We start from the raw sequence: 12,947 nt of genomic DNA on the forward strand, positions 1-12,947 counted from the left end.
TGTTAGATAAGTGGAGAGGAATGTGTAACAGGGCAGCCAAGCCCATTTTGATGGGCAGAGTGTTTTATGTTCTAATGATGCTGTAGTAATGAGATTGTAAGGGGAGAATGTGCCCGACACTTGCACCTATATTTTCAGTTTTGTACCCCCACTCTCAGAGAAATTGGTGTACAAAGAAGAGAAGCAGACAGTAGTTTCATAGGTATAAATTTATGACAGGTAGGTATATATATAGGGCCCCCACCCCAATGCTCCTTGCTATGTTAGTGGCTCCGGGGTCCCCAATTTGCACTTTCAATTTAGGACTCCTAGTTGCACTTTCCTCTGAAACAGCAACCCCAAAGCTCAATTTTCATAACTTTTTACATTTGTGACCCCATATCTTGAAATTGTAGTAAGTAGTATCTTTGAGGGTCCCCTGTACATCCTGAAAATTACAGGTCATTGTGACATACATATTAGGAGATTTGGAGGTTTGTACACACAGAGCTGTGAGGATGCAAAATGACATGCAGACTTTATACACAGCTCTTTATACACAGCAGTGGATACATTTCACAGGCATAATTCTGCCTGTGTCTCCTTCACATGAAGGCTAAACTGTGTGTGCTCACCCTTCATCGGCAGCAATCCTCTGAACGGATGACACAGAGCACAGATGGCACAGAGCAGCCTCACTGAGATCTGTGCATCCGAGGATGAGAGCTGCCGAGGATAGCTGGGCGGGGTAGTCAAATCAGCCGGGCGGAGCAACCGGCTAAAAACCTCTGGGAAGAACTAAGGGGATGATAATACTGTTACTGTGCAGGGGTCTGATATTAGGGTTGCATGTAGGAGTCTGATCTATATTTAACATCCATGACATGGGAACCAACTAATCACAAAACATAACACACAGACTTCTTGACTGGTTAGAGAGCGTAGGTGGGGAGCCCGGCGCAGTGAGGTTGAACTGTGGACAGAGAAGGTCAAGAGTGGGTGGCAAGATCACCTTGCCACACACAATGTGACCACTTCCATACATATAATGAATGTTTTATTTCTACTGCGCGAGAATATATATGTAATAATTGGTCTGATGTTAGAGCTTAGGTCTACCAAAAGAAAATGGTAGGTGACCTTAATTGTTAGGAGTCTATTTATAAAGTAGCGAATCTGACATTTACTGAAATATTCTTTGACAGAGAATCTTCCAGGTCTATCTGAATTAATGGCAGTAATTGATCTCTTACTACTTTACAATTAGACCCCTTACAGTTTACAAATACTAAGGAGCTATCATGATTGTAGGCTTTGTTTCCAATGTATGGATGTTAAAGAATCTCATGAATTCCATGCAATTGTTTTGCGTACTTGGGGAAAATTCTGTTTTTTTCGGGACCTTTCTGTTTATGTCCTGTACTAAACCCTTTAGTCAAGGTGTGTTGTTTTAGGACACAATGCATATATATGTTAAGTTTAAATGGCTTCATAATCTTTAAAACATTGTACTTGTACATGTACTTAATTCAAATTTAATTATGTTCATTAATTCAAATTAGTTTAATGTGTAAAAGAGGGGGATGACACATAAAGACACAAAATTAGAGCAATAGCTCCTGAGATATGTCACTTAAGGTTTTATCATCTCCCTTGTGACAGAACATGGGCAAGTGCTCTTGCTCTGACATAACGTGCAGTTTTTGTGTATATACAAATTTATTTTCTGTTTTTAGAGCAAACACCAAGCTCCAGTGATGACTTCTTTAGCCCACCAACTGAAGCGTCTTGCATTGCCACAGAATGATCCCAGCTTAATTTACCGGAAACAAGTTGCATCTCTCCTGTTTGATGCCAAAGAAGCTGCTGTAATTGACAGAGACACTTTTTTTGCTATTGGTAAGTGGAGACATTTATCTGCAGAAAGATCTTGCTAAATGTATTTTTGTCAAATATGAATTCTATTTATTGAGCAGATGCAGTCTATATATTCCAGTTATGTATATAGTCTCCTTTATTGTACAAATAACCGATTCCCTCTGCTTTTGACAAAATTCCACAGTATGTGGTCAGTTTCCCTGCAGGCATTCAAAAATAAACACCTGCGTTTCGTAGAACACAAAACTTTCAGTTTGGTAAGATAAGTATAAACTGATTTTAGTTTAGTTGTAGCATTTTTTTTCCTTTTACCTGAAAATGCTTTAGTCAAAAAAAAGTTGGGTAATATACTTTCTTTGCCATTGGTGTCCAATGGAATGGAGTTCTGTAGCATCCTCTGGTATCTCAAAGAAAAAAGAAAGACTTCACCTGCATGAATAAAAAAATGGCAAGCCTTTCTTGGCAGCACAGGGTCCATTTTAATTTTAAGTTAAGTTTAAATGAATTCAAACCAAAAGCAAAAAAAAAAAATAGGATTGCAGTGTGACTCTATAAGCAGCAGTTTGACACTCCTTTTTCAGACTGGATATGTATTACATTTTCAGTTTAGGTTTGTAGTTTTCAGTTTATATTTTTTCCCTTTTCTTCAACTGTAGTATACTGTTAACAGGCAGGTTTGTGTCTATAAAATGTGATAATGTTAATTGTTGCAATTTTATTATTTTAGGAGGTCATTGAAGGTAAGGCACACCACTTCTCACTCTTGGGGATTAGTTTGGACACTAAAAAAGCATTTTTACTGTGAGACAATAAATCTGTGTTCTCTCCGTGTTTAGTGTTTCCAGTTGTTTCTTCCTTTGTTTTGTGACACAACTTCTTAGTGTTCCATGTTTTCTAAAGTGTGTAATCACTTGTAGTAGTGTAACTAGTTAAGCTTAGTTCATATTAGCATTAAAACTGGGTCATTTACAGCCTTTTGAGTGACTGCCAACTGCTAAGCACCTAAGATTGATGACGGGCAACAGCTGCATTTTTTTTAAGCACCAGCAACCATGCAACCTTACTGCTGATGTGAATTCAGCCTAACTTCAGATGTGCCCCTTAGGACTGTCTAGTTAAAGCAGAACTTTCAGGAAGATTTTTTTTTTTTTTTTTTTTAAACCTGTGGTAAGTTCTTGATCTGTCCTTGAAATCCCATGCTGGCTTGGCATACCTAGCGCCTATATCACTGTGCTTTTTTTTTCCTCATTATAGGACAGCCCTGATAATGCATGCTGGATCATTAGCATGCGCAGAAAGCTCATAGCATCTTGTGATATAAGTATCCCAGGCGGCTGTGGGTTCACCCTTCAGTTACCACCATGACGGTAAAGATTGAAGGGATGGGGTCCTCTCAAAAATGTTTTCAATAAAACAATCAAAACTTTTTTCGCACTATGTTTAAAAGAGATGGCCACCCTTTTATTTATTGTTAAAATGTGGTGATTAGGTCCACTTGAGGAGCATCATGCATGTAAACACATGATAGCAGATAAGGGTGGAACTGCTGGTGTCCCCCTCTCATCACTGCTCAGCATGTGGGTAACAGATAGGAGCGGGATTGACAGTGTCCCCTGCTCATTAATGCCCCTGCTCATTAATCCAGATAAATTGGGATTCAAATAGGAGAAGTAGACTAGGTAGCTTGTTTTTTTTGAGAAGAATACATTAGGGGCCCCACCTTAATGCTCCTTGCTATGTTAATGACCCATTTTGCATTCAATTTCGAGCTCCTAGACAAACTTGTGACCCCTATTTCTTAAGCTGTAGGTATATTAAAATGTATATTAATTGGGGGACTCTTGTGGCGAACTTCCACTAAAATTTTTTTTGCTATAGCGCCATCACATCACAGAAAAACTATACCTATCATACAGTGATACCCTGTCACACATAGTTGGCCACTTACCTTCTGTGAACCCTAATTTCTCAGGAACGGGCAGATGTAGGGCCCTGAAGATGATCCAAAAAGTATCTGTTGCAGTGGTTCTTGATCATGTTGTCATCTTTTATTTGGTGCATCTGTGTTCTCCCCAGAAATTTTTTTCAGCCGGGTGGTGGGAAGCTGTAGCCGGGTGGTAAAAAAGAGGGTGTGGCAAAACACGGCAAATTTAGTGCTTCCAGTTGTTTATGCCATGGATCAGGGTTCTACCTTCTCCCAATGATTTGTTACAACTTTGTAATGCCTGCCCCATTAGTATATCCATTTTTTCTATTCTATGTATTTTGCCCCAACTGTCCTATGGAAATGGAAATGAAGACTGAAGGGGAGAGGTCCTCTCCACAAAAGTGTAAAAACAAAAAAAAAAAAGAGCACATTTTTTTTCATTACATAACAGAGAAAGTCACTCTTTAATATAATGTTAAAAATGTGGAGATGCTTTAATAGCATCATGCAGGTGATATCAGATGGGGACAGAACAGACAGTGACCCCCTCTTATCACTGTCCATATTCTAATAAAAAACACTGTCTGTGAAGAAGCACCGCAGTGTGTAATGTCATCGGCAGCGTAGTGTGATAGCTATGTGAGTGTAAAAGCTGCTTGTCAATGGCAATGGCTAACTCCCTGTCCTTCTGTCTTTACCTTTGACAGTATGCTTCAGGCTGCTTCTTCATCTTGGGAATGCACAGAAGGGGCTTTTCAGGCATTTGAAAACATTTTTTTTACATTTAAAGCAGGATACATCACCCAATTTAGCACTGCTCAGGTGCGTGATGTAGGCAAAAGGAAGAAGACTGGACGAAGGAGAATTCTGGGACGGCGCGGGATTGAATCAAAGAGGTCCTTGTGAAAGCAAAGTTAGGTTGGATTTTTTTTTTTTTTTTAAGAAGGTCTTGTTCTTATTGTCAGAAGTTACCTGTTTTGTAATTTTTTTTCATTACAGAAAATGCAACAAGTAGGTGAGGTATAGGCAGATTTAAGGGGATTTAGCAGTTGAAGTCTTTAGGTGATGCAAGTGGCCAGTATGTGCTGGGGTTGGTGGACTACTGTATAAAAGACAGGTCTGGTATTTGAAATATTACCTTTACTGTTGCTACACATATACATTTAACAATATAACTTTTTATTTTGTTGTTATAGGATGTACGGGCCTTGATGAACTAATGGGGATTGATTCCTCCTTTAAAGCTTTTGAAGAAACTCTGTTTAGCAGCTCTTCGAAAAATCTAGAGCGTAGTGTCCAAACCAAAGCCATCAACCAGCAGTTGGATGAAAACATTACTTTGTTTCTCACACATCTGTCTCCATACTTTATGCTCAAACCAGCCCAGAAGTGCTTAGAGTGGCTTATCCACAGGTTAGTATTGTTAGATTGCTCTCTGTCTAGTTTATAAAACAGGAATGTTTGCCAACTTTGTTCTCACCTATGTTTACAGTTTAACTTCTGTATGTTTCCTACTTTTGAGGAAAACAAGATAAATATTTGTCAGATTTTTATTTCTGTATGTGACCTTATTGGTGAGGTTTTTCCTTTTGAGGTTGTTTGGGGCTAAAAGGCACACACTAAAACAAAAACGTTAAGACATTTAAACATCTCCCAACTCTGATAAATCATTGTTTTTTTATTTGCACTTTGCTAGGCATGTCTTTCTTGAATATTTGCAATTGGTTTATCCTTCCACTACCTGTGTAGTCCTAATATTTTACTTTGCCCCTTGGGTTCTCTCAGTGACAGTCTTTTGGCTTAAGTTGTCCAGGGTATTGCTCAATGTTGCAGGTCTGTGCCCAGTATAGCTCTCTTTATCTCTCCTTAGCTTAAAAACATATGGTGGTACTAAGGTTAGATCTGTGTTTACCTCCTTTGCAGTGGTTTGGAGGATCTGCTTCACTAAAGCTGCGTACACACTTCCAATTTTTATTGTTGGAAATGAACGACGAACGAACGACCGATTGGCCAAAAATCGTTCGTAAAAAAAAGTAACCAACAACGCCGACGAACGAGGATAGTCGTTGGAAATGAACGACCGGACCGGCGGATCAGATTGGACGACGATCGTTGACCATCTATCGTGTGTACGGTCGTTCAGTGATCGTCCATGGTCTGAGCATGCACGGTGAACGAACGTTCGCTCACTTCCTGTGGTGCACGTCACTTCCTGTATCGTTCAAACGATCGCAGATATCGTGCAGGATCGTTCGTCGTTCGTTTACCAACGATAAAAATTGGAAGTGTGTACTTAGCTTTAGACCCTCAAGGCCAACTTTAATCTGTGCTATAAAAAAAACTTTGCCAGAGGGTTAAGCATATGTATCTGATGTTTGTGTCTGCACATGAATCTGTACTTTAAGATAAACCTTTTTACATGACTTTCCTTGATGGTGGGTGGCATATTTGTTACTCCATGGGTTATGTACATAGCTGTTTGTGTTTTCTCTGTAGCATGCACTATGCAGATTACAGGCAATTATTTTTGTTGCAGGCTGTTAACTGTATTTTCTCTGCATTTTGTTATGCCTATTTTATATTAACATTTTGGTACAGGCTTCCTAACGATTTCATGTTATGAACATGTTCATATTATTTCTAACTGCTACTAGCAAGCAAAATTATGTTTAGCCTAATGGACGTCAACCAGTGGTCTGCAAGAAAATTTTGGTCGTCCACGGGTCTGGCCGGTGCGCCAGCGGGGTGAAGAGAAGGATGGGGTGGGGGCACGGGGATTATGTCTCTCGTTTGCATCACTTACTTAATGTTAACAGACTGTTCCTGCAAAATTGGCTGCATGTGCATATTTGACAAAGCATTAGGATTATGTGAGACTTGTTTACAGTTATGTAGGTTATAGTGGCTGGTGTGCGTTTGTTTCTGTAGCAGCCTCTTTGAATACAGGAAGTATATATATTTTTTACAATATTATAGTTAACTTTATGTTCTAGTGAGGCTTACATTTTCATTGTGCATGTGAGACTTCATGAGGCTCTACCATTAGATCACAGTGAATTTGTTAGCTAATAAATGTATGTACCTGCGACCATCTGTAATATTTTTAGTCATACCTTTTGAGGAGCTAGTTCTTTTAGGTGTGTCTCTCCCCCCCCCCAATCTGGTATGTTTTCACTTTTCACTCATCTCATGAACTGTCCTATAGGATGATTTGGGAAAATTACTTGTATTTAACAGTAACTCAAATTACAATAGTCTTACAGAAGAATTGCTTTCCTATTCTTCCACTGATTGTGTATTTTGCTTCTGATTTATTGCTGACTAGTTGTTCAGCTGAATGACTGAGAAGTGCTATCTCTTATCTATGTGCTGTCCTGTAAGACGGTTGGAAACCATTACAAATAAGCCTAACTCTGATTCCCCCCTCCCCCCCTAATTGTTTAACTGGGTTGGGCTAATTATTCATCCTTCAAGCTTGCTTTTTTTAGGAACACTAATTTTCCTCTTTATTATTCCAGATGGGCCTTAGTATTTTACCCCTGATTCTCTCCCCACCATCTTCACATAGATCAGACAGACCATAATTTTGGGCATTTAGTTTAACTTTTGGGTTCCTCCTCCTTTCCAGTTAGCACTTGTTCAACTATGGCCAGGTGTGCCATTTGGTCTTTTTGGAATGAGGTCACTGTTTCACAGTTTGCATAGCTGGCACCTAATCTTCTGTTCACATGTTCTACCAGGTTGCCCACACCTTACCTCTTTTGGATGTCGCAGAGGATTTTCTACCTGTATCCATCAATGTGTGAGAGCGGAAGGATTTCGGTACTCACCCTAAAATCCTGTTCTAAGTCCAATAGGAGCAATTTTTCCACATTTTTTTTGTTTTAGGATCATGTTCATAGTACCATTTTCCTATCAAACTGTTTGTTTCCTTTTTATTAGAAATTAAGGTCATCAATAGCAGCCTTAATAGCTAACATTGTATGTTTCTTCTCTTTTAGGTTTCATATACACCTTTACAATCAAGACAATCTCGTAGGCTGTGTGCTGCCTTATCATGAGACCAAAATGTTTGTACGGGTAATTCAGCTTTTAAAGATCTCAAACCCCACTCATAAGTGGCACTGGCTGCACTCCGTCCAGGTAACTATTAACATTTGAATACTTTTTTTGTAGCTTAAAAATGTATTTTTATATAGTCAAATAAATATCCTTAGAGTGAACCTGTCATTTTGGCTATCCAGAGCCGTAGACCATGTGCCCCATACCAATTGCAGGCTCAGGAAAGTGGGCAGGTTGTCTGTCTAGACCTGCGATGAGAGCGTGCGGGTTCTGGCATCATGACGTCACTATGGGGGAATTATCTTCCCCTTTAAGTGACAACCGGCTCCCCGTGCTTTGCGCTCCGGAGCCAGTAAATTTTGTCTGGTGTTCACCAGTCATGAATGTGATTGATAACTTCAGGTGTCAACACAGGGTAATGTCCAGTTCCTGGACTTTTGGTAGTAAAATCTGAAGTTGTAAGAATGCAAATGAAAACTGCTAAACATACAAAAGTGTGGCGGCATGGTGGCTCAGAGGTTAGTGCTCTGGCCTTTGCACCTCTAGGTCCCAGGTTCTAATCTCGGCCAAGACACTATCTGCATGGAGTTTGCAGGTTCTCCCCGTGTTTGTATGAGTTTTTGCCAGGTACTCCGGTTTCCTCCCACATCCCAAAAACATGCAGTTAGATTATTTGGCTTCCCCCCCCCCCCCAAAATTGAAATTTGACTGTATTAAAGACAAATGACTATGGTAGGGACATTAGATTGTGAGCTTCTTTGAGGGACAGCTAGTGACATCACTATGGACTTTATACAGCGCTGCGTAATATGATGCTTTATAAATACTGTGCAGTAATAATAATATTACTAAAGGATCATTTATTCGTCTAAACCAAACACTAACTGAAATGGTAACTTGGTATATCTTTCTTGGGATCTATTATGGAATGTAGCAATGTAATTAGGATGCCACTTCTATGATCTGACAGGTTCTGACTGGGTTCTATTACTTCCTAATAATGTATTCATTTTCTCTTTACTCTGCAGAAATCAGGTGTTCCGCTTGCCAAAAGCACTTTAGTCACACATTGTTACACAGACATGGGTTTTATGGAGTTCATCTGCAGCTTAGTCACTAAATCTGTAAAGGTTTGTATTCATTTTTATGTGATTAATACTTTTTGAAGTGTATATAAACTCACACTCAGCATTACCTCTTGTGAAAGTATTAGGTTTTGTGCAGTCTTACTGTTCATTTGGGAGATTTATCTAGTGATCCTTTGAGTGGACATAGGGTAATGAAACTAAATTAGTGTAAATTTATGCAGGAACAGCTTTTGGCATTTTTTTTCTTGCTGCTGATTACAAGTTTACTCAGTGAACTAAGTGTGGACAACTCTTTTTTACCTCTGTACTTCACAGCAGCAAGACTACCTATCAACAAAGGGAACATGTGACAAACTTTGCATTTCACAAATCTGTAAAGTGCATTGGGGCTGGTTCAGCAATCGGAAATAAAAAGATAGCAATTAAACTCGCCTTTAAAAGTTTGGAAATTATTGCACTGTGCATGTGAGTTATTAGGTAGATATCGCATGATACCTTGGTTATCCTTAAATGTACTGCAAAATTCAATGTAGCCAGAGAGACACTTTTTAAAAGTAAATGAATGTAAATGTGTAGTTTAACGTATGTGAAAGTTTGTTAGGTCATAGCTTTTGCAGAGGAGCAAGCAGGGAAGCCCCTAGGAGTTGTCCGTGCGTCAGATGTCTTTAACCCGGGTTGGGTGTGTGTGTATATGTTTGTGTGTGTATAAATATTTTACACCAGGTTGTATGTTAAAAGCAGTTCTGATGATGTTGTCTTGTAGTCAGGTCGAGGGTAAAAGATAAAGCTTTCCCTGGTTGTTTGAATGCCTAGCCAAAAATCCTAGTTGGTGGTCATTTAGGAGGGAAGAGAGAAGTGGTTGAATACAGTTGTCCATAATTTTAGCAAAGGGTTTCCAATCAATAGGGCAATAGGAACTTAGGATTCTCATGTGGGTTTTAAAGGAAAAACGTATTGGCCTCGTGGTGGCAGTTGCCAGTGATCTTAAATATTAGTAAAAATGTTTACTAAGTGTGATGGACTCTTGCTACCTCAGGTAAGGAGATGGGAGCGTTAAGAGATTACTGATGATGGGAAAGCTTGTGTAAGTTTCCTTCTTCCAAAAAGGATGCAGGAGCAGTGGGGTTTGGGTTACCCACTTATTACAAATTAGAAAAATAGGTTTTAAATAAAAATAGAATGTCTGTATTCCTATGGGCTACTCTTTGTCCTAGAATCATTTAAAATGAATGGCCCAGTTGTGTCCATGGGGAGATGGTGGATGAGGCAAGAGTGAGCCTGTTTTATTGTCCCATCTAAAAAACTTGAATCTGGTGCAGTGTTGCTTACAAACTGTTTGGGCATGAAGATGGGTATCAAGAATCCGTAATTGAGCAGACAATCGGGATATTTGAGTGACTGATGGTGTGTTCAGTGCTTCTTAAGTTAAGTAGTTCTTAAGTAGGTCCTCAAAGATCCTAAAGGTTGCATGGATAATGACTTGCTATTTGCAGGATACAGGTGAGCAAAGTGGGTAACTCAAGCAATAATTTACTGACTTTTTCAGAAGAATTTTCAGTGGAAGAATATGGCAATAACCTCTCTGGGCCTACCAGTAGTGGGTTGTTATTCAGGGCCAATGCAGTAAGATGCAAGCCTTGCTGCTTGTAAGATTCAGAGATTTCTGAATTGTGAATTTGAAATAAATTGCAAATTCGAAAGTCTGTTTTAGTTTTCACGGTCCAGCCATCTGTGAGAGGCAATGAGCTGCTTTTGCGATCCAATGGTAATTTGATGCTCAGAGATCTGGTCTTCTAAATATTTTAGTAATTCTGTTCCTGTTGGAAGTGATTTTCTGCAATGCTGTGTCAATAGATGTTTGTAAAGTGGAGAACTTTTTCAAAACTTCCCAAGTAAGGAATCAATAGTTTTGAAACACCTTCAGCAGTTAAGCAAGAATCATTGTGTGAGCGTAAGATGTTGGAGTGAAGATGCTGGGGCTTCTTGGAGTATAGCGTTGTCCAGTAAGGTTGGTGAAGGTGGTGGGGAGTCTGAAAAATGCAGACACTCTGGGGTGTGAAAAGAATTAGATTTATTACTCTTACCAGTAGGTACTGGTGTAGATCTCATTACATACTTGTGTATGCTGTTGGTAGAGCTGCGGAATGAGGGTAGCAGACATGAAACTTTAGAGATATAACGCAAGGCTGGCAGAGAACTCTAGTAGGGATCCATACAGAGTTTGCACTGGTCTGAACTAAGGGGTGTTATAACTCTATTTGCCACTTGATGAAGATCATGTTCCTATGTAGAGTCCAATGTAGATGTTAATTATGAAAGTTTAAGCATATAAACCTTTTAATGTTTTGTCTAATTGGTAAATGACCTAGCTAGTTTGAGGCTTCACTTTCTCATCCCACTATTTTATTTTATTTATGTCAGTTTTTATGTATTTAATGTCTTCATTTGCCTGGCCCATTAATTATTTACTTTTGTACCTTTTTTTTTTCCAGGAATTTTCAAGCCATGCAGGGGCCACAGCCAAACTAAGAATCGTGATGTCTTTTTATGTCTCAAGTATAGTGGCTGCTTTGGATGCTGCTGCTAATATTTCTGACATGTTGGTTGCAAAACTTCTTCCTTATATACAAAAGGTATTGACATAAATACTGAACCAACTTCAAGTGTAGGACAGATAAAAATTATTAGGATCTATTCTGTGGACAAAAGTTATATTGAATAGTGCTGCTAGTACAGCTCTAGGTTTTAGGAGTTCCCCCAACCTCATGTTTTATCTAACAAAAATCCAAAGAATTGTTGTCTGCCCTTCTTAGTACTTTCGTGCTGCACTACAAACCCCTCTCCTGATCTAGATAACATGAGGGTGGTGATCTGTAGTTCAGAAATAGAAACCTCAGTCAGGGCTGTCAGCTCAAACAAGATTTAAAGTGAAACAAATTTTTGCAGGTTGAAACAGACTGTTTGCATCTGTCTATCATGTGCAACCCCGAGATAATGTACAGTGCTGTGTAATATGTTGGAGCTTTATAAATACAAATTATTTTTTATAATAATGTTGACCTGTTTAGCCTAATGCAGCCAATTTTTTTGTTTAAGCATGTCAGCAAGTTCTGTGATCAAGCACAAGTAGAGTTGTGATTAACACAAGCATCAACTTCAATTGAGCCCTTGTTCTATGAATTGTATTTATTGTACAATCCGATTGATTAAATGTTTTTCTGCTGCCAGAAAGTGTATAATGATTATTTATAAACAGGATTTATATAGCGCTAACATATTACGCAGTGCTGTACATTATATAGGGGTTGCGAATCACAGACAGATGGACAGTCACACAGGAGGAGGGGACCCTGCCCCTAAGAGCTTACAATCTAGGAGGTAGGGAAATTAGCACACAATAGGAGGGGAGATATGTAGTGGTGGGAAGTAGTGACGGTTTTAAAAGACAGAAGATGATGGGTAGACAAAGTTTGAAAAAATGGCTTTTGAGTGCTCATTTAAATGAGCAGAAAGTAGGAGCAAGCTGAATAGGATGAAGACCATACTAGAAAGTTGGGGCAGCGCTAGAAAAGTCTTGGAGACGTGCGTGTTATGAGGTTATGAGTGAGGAAGTCAGCTGTAGGTCATCAGAGGAGCGGAAAGTGGCCGGGGGAGTATTTTTTTTTTTTTTACCAGGTCAGAAAGGTAAGTGGGACAAGAACTGTGGAAGGATTTGAAGGCAAACACAGGAGTTTGAATTGTAATCTAAGGTGAAATGGAAGCCAGTGAAGAGAACTGCAAAGAGATGCAGCAAAAGAGGAGCAGTGGGAAGGATGGATGGAGTCTGGCTGCAGCATTCATAATAGATTGTAGAGGGGAGTCAGGCTAGTGGAATACCAGAGAGAAGGATGTTACAGTAGTCTAGACGAGAGATAGGAGCCTGTACAAGGGGTTTGGTGGTCTCTGGGGACAGGTAGGGCTGGATTTTGAAGATGTTGCGTAGGTGAAAGTGACAGGACCTGGAAATGTTCTGA

The 12,947-nt window shown here is 39.4% G+C and overlaps 1 protein-coding gene across 2 annotated transcripts in view; it reads left to right on the forward strand.

Moving 5' to 3' along the window:
* The window catches only part of HEATR1 (HEAT repeat containing 1), a 147,183-nt gene that overhangs the window by 5,045 nt on the left and 129,191 nt on the right, over positions 1-12,947 (forward strand). For both annotated transcript variants that reach the window (XM_072409179.1, XM_072409180.1), the window contains exons 2-6: positions 1,716-1,878; positions 4,981-5,197; positions 7,786-7,927; positions 8,875-8,976; positions 11,427-11,567. In XM_072409179.1, the coding sequence (XP_072265280.1) occupies positions 1,737-1,878; positions 4,981-5,197; positions 7,786-7,927; positions 8,875-8,976; positions 11,427-11,567 (744 nt within the window). In that variant the 5' untranslated portion in view covers positions 1,716-1,736. The remainder of the gene's footprint in view (positions 1-1,715; positions 1,879-4,980; positions 5,198-7,785; positions 7,928-8,874; positions 8,977-11,426; positions 11,568-12,947) is intronic.

The sequence above is a fragment of the Pyxicephalus adspersus genome, chromosome 4 (assembly GCF_032062135.1).
Source record: "Pyxicephalus adspersus chromosome 4, UCB_Pads_2.0, whole genome shotgun sequence".
NCBI lineage: Eukaryota > Metazoa > Chordata > Amphibia > Anura > Pyxicephalidae > Pyxicephalus > Pyxicephalus adspersus.